This window comes from Felis catus, chromosome B1 (genome assembly GCF_018350175.1).
Source record: "Felis catus isolate Fca126 chromosome B1, F.catus_Fca126_mat1.0, whole genome shotgun sequence".
Classification (NCBI taxonomy): domain Eukaryota; kingdom Metazoa; phylum Chordata; class Mammalia; order Carnivora; family Felidae; genus Felis; species Felis catus.
The window spans coordinates 31,708,594-31,727,750 of record NC_058371.1 but is presented as its reverse complement, the minus strand read 5'-3'; the positions used below and the strand labels follow the sequence as shown (position 1 = coordinate 31,727,750).

At 39.6% G+C, this 19,157-nt stretch overlaps 1 protein-coding gene and 1 long non-coding RNA gene across 3 annotated transcripts in view; one reads left to right on the top strand and one right to left on the bottom strand.

Moving 5' to 3' along the window:
* Positions 1-905: 905 nt before the first annotated feature.
* Positions 906-11,689, bottom strand: LOC109498795. The gene is made up of 3 exons (XR_002741473.2): positions 11,476-11,689; positions 5,770-5,855; positions 906-948 (listed from the first exon to the last, which is right to left on the bottom strand). It is a non-coding gene; the product is annotated as an uncharacterized LOC109498795 (long non-coding RNA).
* BNIP3L (BCL2 interacting protein 3 like) overlaps positions 11,687-19,157 on the top strand; it is a 22,661-nt gene continuing 15,190 nt past the window's right edge. The window contains exons 1-2 of one of the 2 annotated variants that reach the window (XM_003984675.5): positions 11,687-11,884; positions 18,864-19,047. In XM_003984675.5, coding sequence (XP_003984724.1) covers positions 11,785-11,884; positions 18,864-19,047 — 284 coding nt within the window. In that variant the 5' untranslated portion in view covers positions 11,687-11,784. Of the gene's footprint in view, positions 11,885-17,967; positions 18,110-18,863; positions 19,048-19,157 lie in introns of those variants that run through there. The other variant, XM_006930622.4, reaches the window with a different exon arrangement.

The window sequence follows — 19,157 nt, the reverse complement described above, 5'->3', positions numbered from 1 at the left end:
GTGCTTCGTTGTGTTTCAACTGTTGTGCAAAAAAAAAGTTGTTTCAAGAAAAAAAATTCACGGACAACAGGCTAACCTTTTAGAATATGCATTCTTAGGGGACACTATTCTCAGGGAGAAAACTTCAGCAAGCCAGAGATAACTGCATAAATTGTGGCAATAGGATCTATAATGAGCAATGAAACTGTAACTATAGAATTGAGACTAAAATAAATATGGGAATTATGCTAACATATTTTTGTAGTCTCCTAGAATCCATTCCCTTCCCAGTGTGACTTTGCAGCTGGTTCTCTGACTTGCTTTGGCCAATGGAATGTGCAAGGAATGATAGTCTGGAGTTGCTTCTGCTCATTATTCTTGAATTTCTTCCGTCATCATGAGGGGAATATGATCTGGCCAACCCATGGTCCAAGGAAGATTACAGAGCAGGACCAACTTTCACCTTGAAACCAAATCCACCTAAACTGAGTCTATATTAATTATCCTTCAAATACATGACAGAGAATAAATGTTTCTTCTGTAAGCCAGTGAGTTTGGGGTGGTTCATTATGCAATATGACTACAGTAATAGCTATTGGATACATACAAATATATGCTACGATGTATTAACTCTATATTGAAATGAGTAATTAACATATGTTTGTTGTGGTGGAGAAAAGAGAGAAAAGTAAAAGATAGGGAAGGTATGCAACCTTATTTTTACTCATCAAAATTTATCAGATTAAGTTGACAAATCAAGTGATAGATGTTCAACTATATCTAAAACTACAAAGATAAATATGAAGAGAATATGACTGGGGCTCCTGGGTGGCTCAGTCGGTTAAGCGTCTGGCTTCAGCTCAGGTCAATTTTCACAGTTCGTGAGTTTGAGCCCCACGTTGGGCTCTGTGCTGACAGCTCAGAGCATGGAGCCTGCTCCGGATTCTGTGTCTCCCTCTTTGGATGAAACTGAAGAAAGAAGAAATGGAGGACTAAAGAAATATACAAACGTATAGTTATAAGAGTAACTAACTGAACAAAAATAAAATTCCTAAATTATAAAATGAAATATATTATAAAACAAAGAGCACTATGGTGAAAGATATTTTGAGATATCAAACAGAAAGCATGATATATAATAACAATATTAAATCCAAATACATATATATTATTAATGTATATAAATGTGTTAAACAGGGTGCCGGGGTGGCTCAGTCATCTAAGCCACTGGTTTGGGCTCAGATCATGATCTCACAATTCATGGGATTGAGTCCTGCGTTGGGCTCTATGCTGACAGCATGGAGCCCACTTAGGATTCTCTCTCTCTCCATCTCTCTCTGTCCCCTACCCCCTCTCTCTCAAAATAAATAAATAAACTTTAAAAAATAAATGTGTTAAACTATTGTAGTAGAAGAAAAAAAAATCTGATTATATCCTAAAGCAAAGACTAGTTTTTGCTGTAATCCTATGACACACCTAATAGAATGTAATTCAGAGAGGTGGAAAATTAAAAGGGTAAGTAAAGATACACTATGATGTTACAACTAAACAAAAACCACTATCACAACAAAAACCAGGATCGTGATGTCAGTATCAGGATAATTTGAACTGAGGACAAAGTGATGACCACTTCATTATGATAAAGAGACAACCATGAATATCTGTGAATCAAATAATGAAGTATCAACTATAAAAAAAGGAGATAGAAGAAATAAAATCATAGTTAGGGGTGGGAAATGTTAACTGACCTCTTGAAACCCATGACACATAAAGAGGGGGAAAATAGAAAAACTTAGGTGACATTACTATTTTTTTTTATTTTTTTTAAACATTTATTTATTATTGAGAGACAGAGAGAGACAAAGAATGAGCAGGCGAGGGGCCGAGAGACAGGGAGACACAGAATCTGAAACAGGCTCCAGGTTCTGAGCTGTCAGCACAGAGCCCAATGCAGGGCTCGAACTCACAAACCACGAGATCATGACCTGAGCCGAAGTTGGACGCTCAACGGATGGAGCCACCCAGGCGCCCCATTAAATGACATTACTATTAAGGTGGTTCCAATAGATCCATTAGCCCTGATATTATGGACACAGAAACTATACCTCCTTTTTAAATACTTGTGGAACATTCTCTAAAGGAAACCATATAGTAGATTTCAAAGAAAACCTAAAAAATAATCTCCAAACGAGAAACAATGCAAAAACATACTCTGATCTGGAAAAAGTCTTAAATACCCAAGTTCAGAAAAAAGAATAAAATAAGTATCAAACGTAACAAGTTAGGAAAAGATGAAGAGGGGTGGCTAATGAGTATAGGATGACAAAAGTCCAAAATTAGATTGGGGTGATGGTTACATGACCCTGTGAATATAATAAAAACACTGAATTGTGAACTTTAAAGGGATTAATTGTAGAGTATGTGAATTATATCTCAAGCCGTTAAAAGAAGGATTTAAGAATAATACAATTGGGTAGGAAGAAATGAGATTTAAAAGTCAATAAAATAGATAAACTATTAGGTAATATAATCAAGAAAAAATTGAGGACATTTAACATAAAATAAGATATAAAGGGAACATCCTATGGCAACAAAGCTAACCTCCCTAAAGACACTGGATGTTTCTTCCCTTAGTGGAATTGTACCAACCCCTTAAAGAAAGGTAATTTCAGTTTTATCTACTTAAGACCATAGAAAAGGAAACTTTCTTTTTTTTTTTGAAAAAGAAACTTTCTAATTAATTTTGTATAAAGTGATTATGCCCAAACAAGGAAAAGACTAAGAAATATTCAAGACTTTTTTGAAGAAGCACTTTTACAAAATAATAATAATAATAATAATAATAATAATAATAATAATAAATAGAATAAGGAGGGATATTATAGTGTGAAACTGAATAAAGAAAACCTAATTCAAAGTGGAGTCACAAAGCAATGAAGGAAGGGTTCTCATGTCTGTGCCACCGGTCATAGCTGACTTTACATACACCAGAAGATTTTCTCCTCACCCAGCAACAACCCAGCCAATGAGAAATCAGCACAACCCTGAACTCTTGCTCTCCTCTGATATATTTTTGTTCAAAGCAACCCCTCCAAACTTTCTCCTTTCCTCTATAAAAGGATGATCTCCTCCCTTGTTCTTTGGACTTGCCTAGGGATCCCCAGGATTTGCTCCTCCTCAATTCTTCAGCTATTCCCAAATAAGGTTGATTTTGTTGGTTCAACTGCTCACCTTCTTCTTTTAATGGATGACATTTCTTGGTGTTACCAATGGGATCCAAAGGAGATAAACCCTTGAGAACTACCCACAGGACCCACCTGAGCCCCTCGTGTTCTTCACAAGGTGCAGTCTTCTTCCCTTTGGGTTTGGTTAAGTCTCCTCTTGGATTCAAGCTCTCTCCTTTTGGTCAAGCTTTTCGACTTTATTTGGGACCTCTTTTCATGAAAAGTACCACCCTTCCTGCTGATTTTCTTTTTGTTTTCTAAATTTCTGTCTTCCTCCTCTTCCTCCTTCTCCTCCCCTCCTCCTCCTCCTCCTCCTCCTCCTCCTCCTCCTTCTTCTTCTTCGGTTTATTTGTTTATCTTGAGAGGTGAGAGAAGGGGCAGGGAGCGAGGGAGAGAGAAACCCAAGCAGGCTCTGTGCTGTCAGCATGGAGCCTGATGCGGGGATTTGATCTCAAGAACTGTGAGATCATGACCTGAGCTGAAACGGAGAATTGGATGCATAACCAACTGAGCCACCCAGGTACCTCTGTTTTTGTTGTTGTTCTGGTTGTGTTCTGAGCTCTCCAAGTTTACTGTGCATACTTGGTCTCTATTTCTGTTTATTCCCTTCTGTTTCTGTTTCTATTTGTTGAAGTTTCTTAGCAAGTCACCCATCCTATTCAAAAGGGGTGGGAAAACACATAATTCCTGGTGTTGTAAAACAGCTGTTGGAAAACAGGGCCCCTTGTGGTATATTTTAGAGAATCCAAAGGCAAGATAGGCTCCACCTAATCCTTGGACCAGGTTCTTGTGCCTTTCTGAAAAATGGGTAAAGTTTTGGATACTTTGGAATTTTATTTTATTTTATTATTTTTTTTAATGTTTTATTTATTTTTGAGACAGAAAGAGACAGAGCATGAGCAGGGGAGGAGCAGAGATAGAGGGGAGACACAGAATCAGAAGCACGCTCCAGGCTCTGAGCTGTCAGCACAGAGCCCAATGCAGGGCTTGAACTCACGAACCGTGAGATCAGGACCTGAGCCGAAGTTGGACGCTCAACCGACTGAGCCACCCAGGTGCCCCGCTTTGGAATTTTAATGGCCATTCTGGGGAAACTTTCTTGTAGATAAATCCACCATTTAAGGTGATCCATGAAAAGAGAAGATCCTACATATTTCGGCAACAATGAAATGCATTCCTAGATCGGTAGCAGAAGGTCCTAAAAGACAAAATGACTCCAAAAACAGCTCTAACGGGGCGCCTGGGTGGCGCAGTCGGTTAAGTGTCCAACTTCAGCCAGGTCACGATCTCGCGGTCCGTGAGTTCAAGCCCCGCGTCGGGCTCTGGGCTGATGGCTCGGAGCCTGGAGCCTGTTTCCGATTCTGTGTCTCCCTCTCTCTCTGCCCCTCCCCCGTTCATGCTCTGTCTCTCTCTGTCCCAAAAATAAATTTTAAAAAGTTGAAAAAAAAATTAAAAAAAAAAACCCCAGCTCTAACAGGAACCTTGTAGCATACAAATGCAAAATCTTTAGTAAAAAACATTGGCCATCTAAGGAGGTAAACTTAACTTAGGCCATCTGCCAGAAACATAATTTGGATCCAACTATTCTTTTGAGTTTTGTACCTGAGATATAACTAAAAATTTTAAAACAAAAGTTATAAGATTTCCATGTCTGCCTATATATTATGCATGTCTATGTATGTATATTATAGATATGTGATATTTTCCTACCTCTGGATGGTATTGCCAAAATTAATTTGTAAATGACTCCTTTTTATTGGCTTCAAAACAATAAGTATTTATATAAATGAAGTAGACTAACCCAAATGTTTTTTGAGTTCACGTGGTCTGAGATAAACTAAAAGCTGGTTTAAGTTTGTCGGTTTCGTAAAAACAAGCATGTCTTCTACCCTATGACCCAGCAAAATAGCACTGCTAGGAATTTACCCAACGGATACAGGAGTGCTGATGTATAGGGTCACATGTACCCCAATGTTTATAGCAGCACTTTCAACAGTAGCCAAATTATGGAAAGAGTCTAAATGTCCGTCAACTGATGAATGGATAAAGAAGTTGTGGTTTATATATACAATGGAATACTACTTGGCAATGAGAAAGAATGAAATCTGGCCATTCGCAGCAACGTGGATGGACCTGGAGGGTATTATGCTAAGTGAAATAAGTCATACAAAGACAGATACCATATGTTTTCATTCTTATGTGGATCCAGAGAAACTTAACAGAAGACCATGGGGGAGGGGAAGGGGAAAAAAAAGTTAGAGATGGAGAGAGCCAAACCATAAGAGACTCTTAAAAACTGAGACTAAACTGAGCGTTGATGGGGGGTGGGAGGGAGGGGAGGAGGGGTGACGGGCATTGAGGAGGACACCTGTTGGGATGAGCACTGGGTGTTGTATGGAAACCAATTTGACAATAAATTTCATATTAAAAAAAAACAATTTGATATTTTTCTACCTCTGGATGGTATTGCCAAAATTAACTCTTCAGAGTCATCAACATTAAATATAATGCAAATAAACAACTGTAATTCTACTTGGGTTTATTAAGTCAAATAAGTTCATCTTACCTCAATTGCAAAGTTTGTCAGCAGGAAAATTCCCTGGAAATGATGGCTGATCTTGTCTAATGTCTCGTTAAGCTTTTGTGAGTAATCTAAACATAATTTGGGGGAACAAAGGATTTAGATAGATGAAACGGAATAAGAATTTTTTAAGTTGCAATAATTCTGTTTTATGGTATGCGTGCTTAAAAAAATACCTTCCCCAAATATTTTTGGTAACTTGAAACTTTTAGAACTTTGCTAAGTTAAATCAAATGATGGAACTTCATTGAGTATCTGGATCATTTTCCAAACAAGATAAAATACTAAAGCATTAATTACTGAACATAGGTTTCTCTACTATTGATTTTCTATTCCAGAGAAACTAAAGGTAAATTTGGGTCTGTAAGTAATGATGTCTTGTGCCACATTGAAAGAGTATACTAGTTAAAAGAGCATATGCTTCCAGAACTGTATTTATAAATGAAATACATGAAATGTATAAATACATGAGATGTATTTATAAATTTGTCAGTCCATTATTGCTTACTTCTTAGTTTTCAGAAAGAAATTTTTTGCATGGTTAAGACTGAAATGGATTTATTTAAGTTTAAAAAAAGAGAAAGAATTTTAGTATCAAAAGTATACGGGTACAGAATTAAAATCTGTCTTTTCTATTAAAAGGACAAAGTTTTCTTAGATTATTTTTTTTGCTATTAATAAGAAATTATAAACAAAGTTTCTGTACCTTCAATGTAATCTCCCTAGGAAACAAAGAATCTGTGTTTTATCTTTATCAGGTCTTTGATTACCTAGGGAAAGAGTCTTTTCTATTAAAAGGAGCTAAGGCTTTTTTCAACTAAGTAACCTTCTGTGTTTGCCTTTAAAATGTTTTTGTCACTTTGGTCAAATGGATAATTATGTCTTGTTTCATAATTTTCTGTGGTCCTATTTGGTCAAGTGTTAAAGTCTTTTTATATTTTTGACAAACTTCCCAAAACTCTGGTTGAAATGTTTTTGACCTTGAACTATCTTGTGTGTTTCCAGAGGGTTCCTAGAACATCTCAAAGGATTTGTTCTCTCTCCCTACAAAAAAGGGAAATGTTAAACTGATTAGGCTTATTTAATATGTTAAATTACATGAGAAGCTTGTCAAATAAGTAATACTAAACCTTATTTACCTTATATTTGTATATGTATATGTAATTATGTGCTCCAAAGTTTATATGAAATCCTTAAAATTCTGATATGTCCTGACATATTATCAGTCATAATTTAAAAATATATGTCACAGAAATAAGCAAGTTTTCTTGTCAATTTCATTGTAATGAACTGTTCATCAGATCTTCAATAATGGGCATTTTTAAGTCTTTTGTCATTTATACCCAGTTATTGTTTTACTCTGATGCTTTTGCAAATGTATTTCATCTAAGGAGAAATTCATGAAAAGGACTCTGACAAGTACTGTAGAATACAGGTCTCTGAAAGCTTTAGGATCATATAACTAGGTTGAAGAAAACGTTTTCTCTTAAGCGATCTGTGACTTACAACAATTATGTAAAATCTTTGTGAACAAAGATGAAATGATTTTTTTTCTTCCTAACTGATCCCTCCAGAATTCAGACACTTGAGTACTTTTTCTCATGGCAGTATAGTTATTTGCAGAAGTTCAATAAGAATCTGTTCTCCTTGTAAACAGGCCACTGCTACCTCCGTGGCTAAGATCCTATTAGAAAGGATGATTCCTACTAGGGGAACCCCTCTTCCCCCCACCTTTGAACTTCCTAGTGATCGGGGAACCCACTTTACCAGTCAGGTGCTTCAACAAATTTGCGCCGTTTGGCCAGTTTTACAACACGTTCACGGTGCCTACCACCCTCAGTTTTCAGAACTAGTTGAATTACTAATTCATCATTAAGACTCAATTAGCAAAATTTGCAGAAACCCTTCAAAGTCCCTGGACAAAAGCACTGTCATTGGTTTTTCTGAATCTCAGATCCGCCCCTTTTGAAACTGGTAAACTCCCTTTTTTGAGATAATCACAGGATGCCCAACGCACTTAACTAGTTCCTGCTTTTTTTGATCCACAGCTGACAAAAGGGGATATACTTCAGTTTTGCCAAGGTCCAATAAAATCCTTAAAGAATGATCATACTTAGTAGAACAATCTTTCCACAGTGAGCTCCCAGGAGACAAAGCCATTAGACCTCATCATCTGCAGCCTGGAGATTTCATCTCCTAGGAAAGAAGCCTTCAGAAAGATTCCCTCCAATCAGGCTGCCTGGAAGGGACTTTACCAGGAATTTAAGCAAATGGCAGCTGAGCCAGACAGCTTTCCCAAAATGATAGGACTAGGCCTGTTTACTTTTTCTTGCTATTCTCACTTTACTTTCCTTCTCTCCTCCTTGGAAAGGCAATGCTCTTATCCACACTTCCCAATCTATTTCAAAAGGGGCAAATTTTTCTGACTGTTGGATCTGTCACCAGAAACTCCAATCTATTCACGATGTCAGAGACCCCTTGCGTTTACAAGTAACCGATTTCTCCTTAGTCTCAAATGTCATTCCTGAGTACACGCACAAGCCTTTGGATGTTACCTATGGGGTTAGGATACTACGGCCAGGTGTTCCCCTACTTTATTTCAACCTTTCCCCAGTAATGACCACATTAGCTCAAATAGACACCTCCACCTTTGCCAATCATACAACCTTTGCTTCCTCCCAACCCGTGTCTTTTCCTTGCTTAAATGTGATCTCTTCCCTGTATCCAAAGGAAATACAGATGGACTAACTCCTCTTTGCAAGGCTTCTAGAAAACACCACTTTAGAATGGGATGGTACCTCACAGAATGTCATCCTAATTCCCCTGACCCCTGGCTTGAAAAGTTCAATCAGGAAATTCCAGCTAATGAATCTATCAACAACCAGGTCTTAGCTGAAGTCCTCTGTGCTCCATCTGGTTTCATTTTTGTCTGCAGTGGATAGCATTTTCATGGGTATATGAATGTTTAGATAGCTGGTGAACTGGACGCCAATGCTTATTGGGACATTCAACCATCCTTGTTGACATGCATAACAAACCAAAAGCCTTCCATTGGTTCAGCCATTGAACCACCATGGCTGCCTTGAATGGGAACTTCAAGACGCATTCACGACTCCATAGGGAAAACTTTTCTTCTTTGGGTTGCGGTGAATCCCAATGAGCACCTGATCAGAAATCTCTCCCTAACATTAGAAGAGCTAGCCAATTCCACACCAAAGCAGTAGCAGGCCAACAACGATCATTTGAATCATTGGCTAATTGCTTCGCCCTTGATTACTTGCTGAACAAGGAGGCATTTGCGCAAGGGCAAACACCATCTGTTGCACCTTATAAATGCCTCTAGAGAGGTAGAAACTCAATTACACAAGATCAGGGAACAACTGCACTGGTTACAACAAATTTCACCTGACTTCCCTGGTCCTTTGGTTTGTTCAGTTGGCTACCTTCAAATTTGGGTCATGGTTTAGAACCATTGTACAAATTGGATTTGTCATGCTACTTTTAATTCTGTTTTGCATAATTATTTTTAAACTTGTTGTTTGTCAAATCTCTCCAGAGGTGATGCATCAAATGGAATGATGTTAGCTCAACATTTTGAGATGATTTCAAAGCTTAAAATCTAGACAAGATACGACCTTAAGAGGGGAAAATGCCTGACAGCCCCTCCTTCTACCTTCTTTCTTGTTCAGATGTGGTTTCTATGGTTTTTATAACCACCTGCTCTCCCTGCAACATGGGACACGACTCCAAGGAAAAGTCCTTCCTGGCACTAAGTGACACTGATAGACAAAAATGTTTAATTAAGTAAATAAGTAACCAAATGCTTGAGCAGCAATTGTCTCAAGGAAAGATCTTGGTCAAAAGAGGGAAATGTGAAAATGAATAAAGGAAACCTAATTCAAAATGGAGAAGGGAATCAACGAAGAGGGTGTTCACAGGTACCACTCTTGGCAGCCTACCTTACATACTTCAGCAGGACGAAGTTCACATTACATACCCCAGCAGGAAGGAAGATTTTCCTCTTGCTTGGCAACTACTCAGCCAATGAGAAGTTGCCACAACCTCAAACTCTTGCTCTCCTTAATGAACTTTGGCTCAAGACAACCCCTTCCAACCTCTTCCTTTCCTCTTAAAGGACGCTTTCTTCTTTCTTCTTCAGACCTGCCTGTGGTTCACCGTCGTTTGCAACTCCTCTGCTATTCCTGAATAAACTCAATTTTTTCTGGCTATTCGCTTACCTTTTTCTTTTAATGATTGACAACAGTCCTGAATGGGAAGGCAGTTTTGTAAATATGTCAACTATCTTCCCAGTTAATCTTTTAATTGAATACATTTATGACCAAAATCTTAAAAGAATTTGCAATGCAATTTGACAAATCCTTAAAAAACATTTTTAGTGTGGAATTTGTCAAATATATTGAAAACTGGAATAATAGTTTAATGTATCCATCACCTAGCTCCAATAACTACTAATACATGGTCGATCCTGGATAGTCAACTTTTAAGTTCATCTAAAGAGTTATTAAACAGTCATGAAGTTTTAAAAAGACCACAGAGGGGACAAACTTCTCTTATTTTTAGCTAATGGAGCTATTGTAGAGAGGCCTTAAACAGATTCATGTTTTTGAGGAAATTTAGAACATGAGAAAGGTACGGTTTCACAGACCGGGTTGCTCAGTCCGTTGGGCATTCAACTCTTGATTTCTGCTCAGGTTATGATCCCAGGGTCGTGGGATAGAGCCCTGCGTCAGGCTCAGTGCTGAGCATGGAGCCTTCTTAAGATTCTCTCTCTCTGTCTCTGTCTCTCTCTCTTTTCTATCTCCCTCTGCCTCTCTCCCCTGCTCAATCACCCTTCCTTCCTCCCTCTCTCTCTCAGATAGTAATAATAAAAAAGGTACAGTTTCAAATCAGTGTGGAAAGGAGGACTTAAAAATTAATAAATATCATTGACTCAATTGACTACTCAGTTGGAAAGAACTGAAGTTAATTCATGTACAACAAATCAAAAATAAATTTCATATAGATTAAGGGTCTCAATATAAAAAAGTAAGCCTATGAGAAAATTAGAAACAATTATAAGGAATGGATTTAAAATCCTGCTGTCAAGTAATAGATTTGATTGCATGAAAATTTTGAACATTTGCAGAGCGACACAAAGTTAAAAGATGACGGACTGAGAGAAACATATGCCACACAGACCAAGGAAAGGCAAAGGCATGGATGTATGAAATAGGTGGAGTGTTTAGGAATCTAAAGAAATTTAGCGCCACCCAAGCAGAAGGAACATGGCTTCCCATGTCCAGTCCCAGAAATAGGTTCAGTGATGGAATCTGGGTGGTTATTTTCTTCGGTATGTCTTCCTGGAATTTTCCACTTTTTACAATGATAGAATATAGTACATTTGAAATTTAAATTTAAAAAAAAATCTGTAACAACTAAAATTCTGGCGTGCCTTACATTGTTCCCTATTTAGAGTGTTAATATATCGCCAACTTTGTTTTAGGTTTTAAGACAGGGAGGCACCTGGGTTTTTGTTCCCTTTGTGTCACCATGATACCTATTACAGAAGTGAGCCTTTATACTGAAATGTTCGGGGGACTGGCTAAAACAATGTTGATCCTGTAGGTGTGGGAGATTTGGGTGCCAGCACATGAGCACCTCACACTTCCTCATTACACATTTCTCTCTAACCTCTATCTCGGTTCCAGCCGCATCAGTCACTCCATCAGGCCAGTACAAATGACACGCAAGAATTCATTCCAGGGGCGCGAGTCAGCGTGACTCCCGCGTCTCCAGATCCGGAGCTCGCCTAGGAACGCCCCCTCCCCGCCCCTTCGCTTGTTGTGTTGTCATCACGTGGCCCTAGCGGACCCTGACGTCAGGGGCGGGGGAGGGGCTGCGCAGGCGCAGAAAAGGGGGCGGGGGACTCGGCTTGTTGTGTTGCTGCCCGAGAACCAGAGACGGTCCTGCTTCGGCCGCGGGTCTTCCAGCCGCCCGACAATGTCGTCTCATTTAGTAGAACAGCCGCCGCCCCCCCACAACAACAACAACAACTGCGAAGAGGGTGAACAGCCGTTGGCCCCGACAGCCGGCCTCAACAGTGAGTGCTGGGCCGGCGGGCTCGGTGAAGAGGATGGGGGAGGAGGAGCTGCTCTGGCCGCGGCCGCCAGCTCCGCGCGGAGGGCGGGAGGAGAAGGCAGCCCATTGGCCCCGGCTGAGGATGTGCGGGTGACTGACAGCTCCCGTCACCTGTCAGGGCGAGTTGCTCCTGTCTTCCTCTAGCCCTGTCTCCCCTCCCTCCTGGGGTCTTGGGTGGGGAGCTGCTTGGGTTCGCAGTTGGGGAGGGCCGATGGGTGGGAGGAGAAGGGGGCGAGCCGATCCCACCTGTGGTGGGCCCCCGAGCGGAGCCAATCGGGGCGCGGGGGGCGGGCCTTGGGGCGCGGTGAGGGCGGGGTGGGCGGAGCGGGCGGCGGAGGGGACGTGGGCAGGGATGGGGACGTGCAGCGGGGACGCCGGGGGATGGACGCGGGCGGCGGGCCGAGGGGAGGGGGCGGCCGGCAGACGCGTGGGAGGTCAGGTGTGCAGCGGGGCTCCGGCCTGGCCTGACGGACCTCCCCTCTCTGGGTCGGCCTTCCCCCAAGGCTTGGAATGTGAGCCCCTTGGTTCCCTTCCTTTGTTACCACAGGCTGGCCAGGAAAATTATTTGGCAATTTAGTGGTTACTTGTATCGCGCGTGTTGGGGTGTGAGGAGGCTATGCTACTTTTTTTTTTTTTCCTGAGATTTTTTTTTTTTTTTTAGAGTTGGCCCGAGTGAGTTTTTTGTTTTGTTTTTGAAACGATGGAGTTGTGTGCCCTGAAAACCTCTTGTGACCAGCCTCTTTAAACCACCCAAGATTGCATAAATCTTGGAGTCTGGGGCAATAAATGTTCAGAAACGGGCTTAAAACCACACTGATGCAGTCGGGCGCTTGGAAGTCCATGTGCAGTATTGAGTTATGACCAACTACAGTTGCTTATCCAGACATTGCGGTGCTCAGACATCTTGTCCTAAGATTGTTCCTAGCTGTCTTTAAAGCTCAGAGTCTTGGAAAGGTTCTTGCCTAACCTTTCTTCCCACAATTGATCTCATAAAAGAGGTAGTTGGGACAGTTAGCATATGGCCTGATGAAATCATTTAAAAATCATTTGGATGCTTCAATGACACTTCAAGGCATTGCAATCTCTTTCATAAGAGGGAGGTGTTCCAACATGGCCTGAAAATTATTTTAGGGAAAAGAATTCCTGTCCCCGCAAGATGGGGATAGAATTTTCTTATTTTAAGATGTTTTCATTGCTTATTGCTCCTGTTCCATCTTTTGATGGATAAATTTCTGAAAGGCTGAGTTTTTAAAACTTACAAGTGTCTTATGTTCTGGACTGTAAGATTATATATTATTTCCCACAGTAAGGATTAATTTATGTGTCTTCAAACGTTATTCGTTTCATGTGTTAATGTGCATTTTAAACACGACTTAACTTGTTTTTAGCATACTCTTAGAAGCATGGGATTTCAGAATAGGAAGACTTGAGAGGTAACTGCCTCTGTTTACTGGTAAAGGAGCAGGGTGAGAGTAAAAGTGTGTTGTCCAAGTTCACAGCAGGCTAGGACTTAGAGCTGAGATTTCTACTTTCAAATGATCTAGTGCTCCTTTCAGGACACGTCAGTGGCCCAGAATGCCCTGGTTATGTGTGTTTACTATTCTCTCAGTCTGTTATCCTACCTTATGAGCAGAAGTGACCCGCCTAGCCAGCTAGCTCTTTTTGGTGTACTCTTTCTTCATTGTACTCCCTCTTATCCTGCAGCGCTCACGACTTGGCCAGTTGGTTAGTATGCATGCATGATTTCACAGGAAAAAAAGAAATTTTAGTTTTCCTTTGACCAGCTAGCAAAAACAACAAAGGGGGTTGAGTTGTATGTGATGGTTTAGCTCTGTGTCTGGAAGACCCTATGCGGTATTTGGTGTTTTGGGACAGTCCGTTGCTGCTGCGTTCGTATTAGCTCTTAACAGAAGTAGAACTTTCAGTCTGTGTGTGATATCCAAATGGTGCTTTGGGAAATCTGCTAGATAGCAAGTATTTTATTTGGGGTAGGGTGAGCTTTGAAAAGTTACTGAAGAGCTTTTAGGTAGTGCCATATTCAATGACTCCCCCTCTTGCCTTTTATTCTGTTTGTTTTTTCAGTTCATTATACAGCAGTGGTTCAAACCAAACAAGAAGCCTTCCTGATTCCTTCAAATGATTTTTGGGCACTGGGCAAAACAACTTACTCAGACATCTAATACCACCCAAATTGTTGATAAGTTGAAGTTCTTTGTTGGGTAAAGTTGCACCACTGTGAAACACAGAAGATGAGCTCGTTGTCCAGATTATCTGTGGTTTGTGATTTTTATCTTAAGTTCAGGAATCAAAACAGAGTTTTAACAGCAAATTATTGAAATATTTGAAGTAATGAAAGCTTTCTCTGACTTTTTTTTTTTTTTTTTTTTTTTTTTTTTTTTAGTTTACCATTGTAGGGGAACAGTTCACCTTCCTTACAAATTAATGGACAAATATACAGAATACTGGCAAAGTTAAAATGATGTTTTTCCAGTTTGCAGTCTCAGTTCTAGTCTTAAGAAAACTGTCAAGTTACTTAATATTTGTATAGGACATTTATGTTGTATAATAATTCTTGTTGTTTAATGTAGGAAGTACAGCCTTTTTTTTTTTTTTTTCTTTTTGAACATCTTCAGCCATGATGTACTTGTTTCCCCAGTATGGCCAGAGAGCTTTTGAGTCTATGGCATGTGAAACTTCACTGCTTCCTGATACTATTCTTGAATATATTAGTAACTGGTGTGTAAGTACTCCTTCGTGCAAAATGATTTTTTTTTTTTTTTAGAAGAATATCAGTGACTGTTCTTGGTCTGCATTCCAGCATCAAGTGCTTGAAATAAAATAAATAAATAAATAAATAAATAAATAAATAAATAAATAAATAAATAAATAAATAAAATAAAGGCTTGGAGGAAAGAACATAAGACATGATGAAATGTATCTCTGCTGGTTAGGATGAAAGTTACACATGGGACCTTGGAAAGTTGGGGGGGGAATGAGAAATACTCTTCCTCCTTCTCTCCCTTCCTGTGCCCTGCAGCTCTCCCACTCCCCTTCTTGCAAGAGGATTGAACTAGTAATTATAAAACTAGAAAGAGTATATACAGCATACAGTCATGAATATAATCACAATTACTGAACCAGCCTTCATGATGTACTAGATTAGAAAATATAGAAGCATGAATCTCTTAGCAATTCTGAATCTCTTAGCAATTCTCAAAGATTTGAGAAAATATCTCATGTATGGTGTATATGTACAGTCTGGCATAAGAACACTTTTCAGTTTGTAAGTAGACTTAATATAACAGAGAGAGCCTGCCAGTATTTTTTTTTTTTTTTTTTTTTTAAAGCTTGATTTTTAGGAAGAGAATTCACTGAGATTTTTTTCGACTTTGTATTGCTTGGACAGCACAATCCTCATATCTTGTTTCCTTTCCAAGTAGAAAGGGACTTTATGAGGATTGGTAGAGTTAGGACATCAAGAAATTCTGAAGCTGTAAATCAAGAATGAACGAGGTAATGAAAAGCATGTGTAGTCCGTCTATTGAGAGAGACAGGTTTACTTTTTTCCCATTTTACTCAAAAAATAAAGCTGATAGGTAGCCTTTTAATATCTGTATGCATAGGTGTTTCTGCAGTACAGTTTATTTCCATAGATGATATATCTGGAGAATTGTTGAGTTAGGGAAAGTCTACCTTCTTAGGTGTCCTAATGCATATTGTCAAATTACACTCTAATGAATACCTGATTGTAATAACATCATATTGGAAACAATTTTGGTTATCATTAACCATCGACATTGGATAATGGCTAAAGTATGGTATATCTTTATGAGATGCAAAGCAGTTGTTTAAAAGAATGAGGTAAGGTAATATGCATTGATGGTGAAAGATATCTACAAACTGTTAGGTAAAAAACACTTTTTACAGAAAAATATGTATAGTATTCAATTTTTTTGTAAAGACAAAAGCAAAAAGCACAACTATCGAAAAAGCTCTGGAAGTTTACATTATGAACTTTTTAAAAGTGGTTTTATTTGGGAGTAGGAATAGGAGATTGGGAAGAAAGGTGTTTTTACTTTATGTATGTTTATTTTCAAGAAACACATTTTTGCATTAAGAAATGTTTCTTAAAAGATACAGAGTATAATTACAATAATAGCTGACACATACCATTCACTAGTGATTTTCCTTATTTTTCTCAGTACTTTATTCATGTTGTCTTCGTGCACCCCTCTGAGGTAGATAGAATTTTTATCCCCATTTTACAGGTGAGAAAACTAGTAAGGGATTAAGTAACCTGTTTGGGGTGTAACAGCTGTTAAGTGTTAGAACGGGAGTCTGGCTTCAGTCTGTGCTCTTAACCACGGATATTAATATATGCCCCAAATTTTTGTCCGCCTTAAGTGGAAGTGCCTTCAGTTATGCTGGGTGTGAAGCCAGTTACAGAAATCGCTTTTACCAAGCTTTTCCAGGTGTGTCTTCTCAAGTTCGTAGATTATGGTTGCTTACATATTTTTCATGCTGGAAGTAGAACCTAGATATTGGTTTGGAAGTCCTTCAAAAAGGTGAGGTGTGGAAAACCTGATATTGTTACAGCTGGTTTTCTCTTTGATCAGCTACTTGAAGTGAACATTAATTGTATTTTAGGGAAGACTGGCTTCCACAGAGATCCATCGGGAACGCCTGGTTCCTTAACTTCTACCAGAGCAGCTCAGGTCTTCTGTTTGTGTTGTTTATACATTAGGCTTCTGTACAAGAAGAACTGATTCTGTTGGTTTAAAGTAAGTTTGAAATTGTAGAAAACAATAGGAGTAGGAAAAAAACTTATCATATACCTCTTTCTTTTTCTGTCTCACCAGTTAAAGTACTTTGCAGAGCTCTAAATTTAGGGATGCTTTTGGCATGTTTCTTCTACACTCCAGAGGCACTCCAAGGATTTGGTTAAATTACCTTTAGTGTTCAGTCTGTCTTAGCTTTGTTAGTCGAATTTGTTAATCCATTTTGAACCCTACCTAGTCTGTCCATTTTTGTTTCTGTATAGAATGAGGTCGCGGGGACATCCTGCAACCGTGTTGTTTGGCAGTAGAGTCCCAAAGATTTGGTTGTGGTTATTGGGCTGTGACCCCCACTGGGACTGCCGTGGAGGGAAAGGGAGGAAAGGGTAACTTCATTTTTATTCAGCAAACACGGTTCTAAGTACTGGACAAGGACAAACTTGTTTATCTAGCAGATAGCTGAATATCTCCCACTTACTAGGTACTTCACCCGTGTTCCTCTAGTTAATCCTCAGAGCAGCTCTGGGGTAGGGTCTATGCTTTTATATCTGTTTTACAGATGAGAATACTGAAGCTGAGAAATATGGGCAGAGAGCAGGCGGTGGAGTCTGATTTCCAGGCAGGTCGCCTTTGAGCTGTTCCTTCATAGAAGGATGATGTGTTCACTTTGGATCTAGAATAGTCCTCACTTCATTAATAGTTCATTTGAGGGTTTGAGCCTGTTTTGGTGATTACTTGTGATTTACTGATGGAAGACTGTTCAGCCACAGAACGCTTAACACTTATGCTGGGAGTTTGGAGAGATGGCCCTACCAGCCTGCTTCATTATATTTTCTAAAACAAAATATGCGGGGCACCTGGGTGGCTCAGTCGGTTAAACGTCCGACTTCGGCTCAGGTCACGATCTCGCGGTTCGTGAGTTCGAGCCCCGCGCCGGGCTCTGTGCTGACAGCTCAGAGCCTGGAGTCTGTTTCGGATTCTGTGTCTCCCTCTCTCTGCTCCTCCCCCGTTCATGCTCTGTCTCTCTCTGTCTCAAAAATAAGTAAAATAAATTTTAAAAATAAAAAATAAATAAAATAAATAAAAAAATATGCAAAGTATGAAGCAAATCCATCACTATCTCTTTTTGTTGTGAAGTTGGCCTGTTGGCTACTGCTGCCAATTCTTATTAAAATTAAAGCATCTTAACGTGTCCGCAAACTCATGGAGCCAGTAAATATTTTCAAGAGCTGTCCAGATTACCGAGGCCACGTCCCCTTTCCCGTGGCTCCACCCCCTTTGACTGTTGGCCTGAGAAAACCTCAGTGTCTCCTGTGCAGATGCACAGTAGTTTCTCCCCTAAAACCAGCAAGGCTTAATGAAACCCTAGAAAGTAGGAGCTCGTGGGAGAGAAGAAAAGTCAAGTCCACAAGGTACGGTTAGTACCTAGAGAAAGGGAATAGAAAGGGGTGAGGTACAGAGGAAAGGAAGAAGCTAGTCGGTGGCATGGAGACAAGAGCTTTTTCAGAATTCTTAGTGTTACCACCTGATTCAATTAAGAGCTGGGTGCGTTCATTTATTTTGCACATGTGTACACAAATTGAAACTTACGATTGGAGTTAAGTTCTCTGGGAGCTTCTCAATTGTTTATACTAATTAAGACAGTTGTTGACTTACTTAGATGACTTTCATGAAGTTTCTAAGCCATGTGTTTATTTTATCTGTGGGGAGGGCACACCTAAATAGCTGAAGTAGACTTTGGGGGAAAATATGTGTTACATTAAATACATCTATAACTAAAATATTGAAGATAAGTAGGCTGTCTTGTAATAAAGTAGCCATTTATTTTTTGGAAAGCAATCTCAGAGTTTTCAGAGGAGTGCTTATTGTATATAAACTAAGCTTTAACTAGAGAGAAAATTGGCCGAAAGACACATTTTCTAAGATACTAGTGGTTAGAGTTCCAGCTTCTTCTAAATTGGTTGATTGCATGAGCTACTTCAGGAACAAGAACTATACACATTTTTAGACTTCTGTTGCTCCTTATTTATTGTCTTCAGAGTCCTTCTACGTTTGCTTTAAGGCAAGACCGAATTCTTATCGGAATTCACCACATTCGCATCTGTGTGCACATGACAGAGTTTGGTTCTGCTGTGGTTAACTTAAGCTATCTGACTCGTCCAACAGGTTCCTGGGTGGAGCTCCCTATGAACAGCAGCAATGGCAATGATAATGGCAATGGGAAAAATGGGGGGCTAGAACACGTACCTTCCTCATCCTCTATCCACAATGGAGACATGGAAAAGATTCTTTTGGACGCACAGCACGAATCAGGACAGAGTAGTTCAAGAGCCAGTTCTCACTGTGACAGGTAAGTGAGATCCATGATTTGGTAGAATTCGGAAAACAGACGGGTTACAAGGTTAATTCCCATTAGAAGAAATAAATTTGCTTTCGTCTTCATTTGACAAAATATGACTC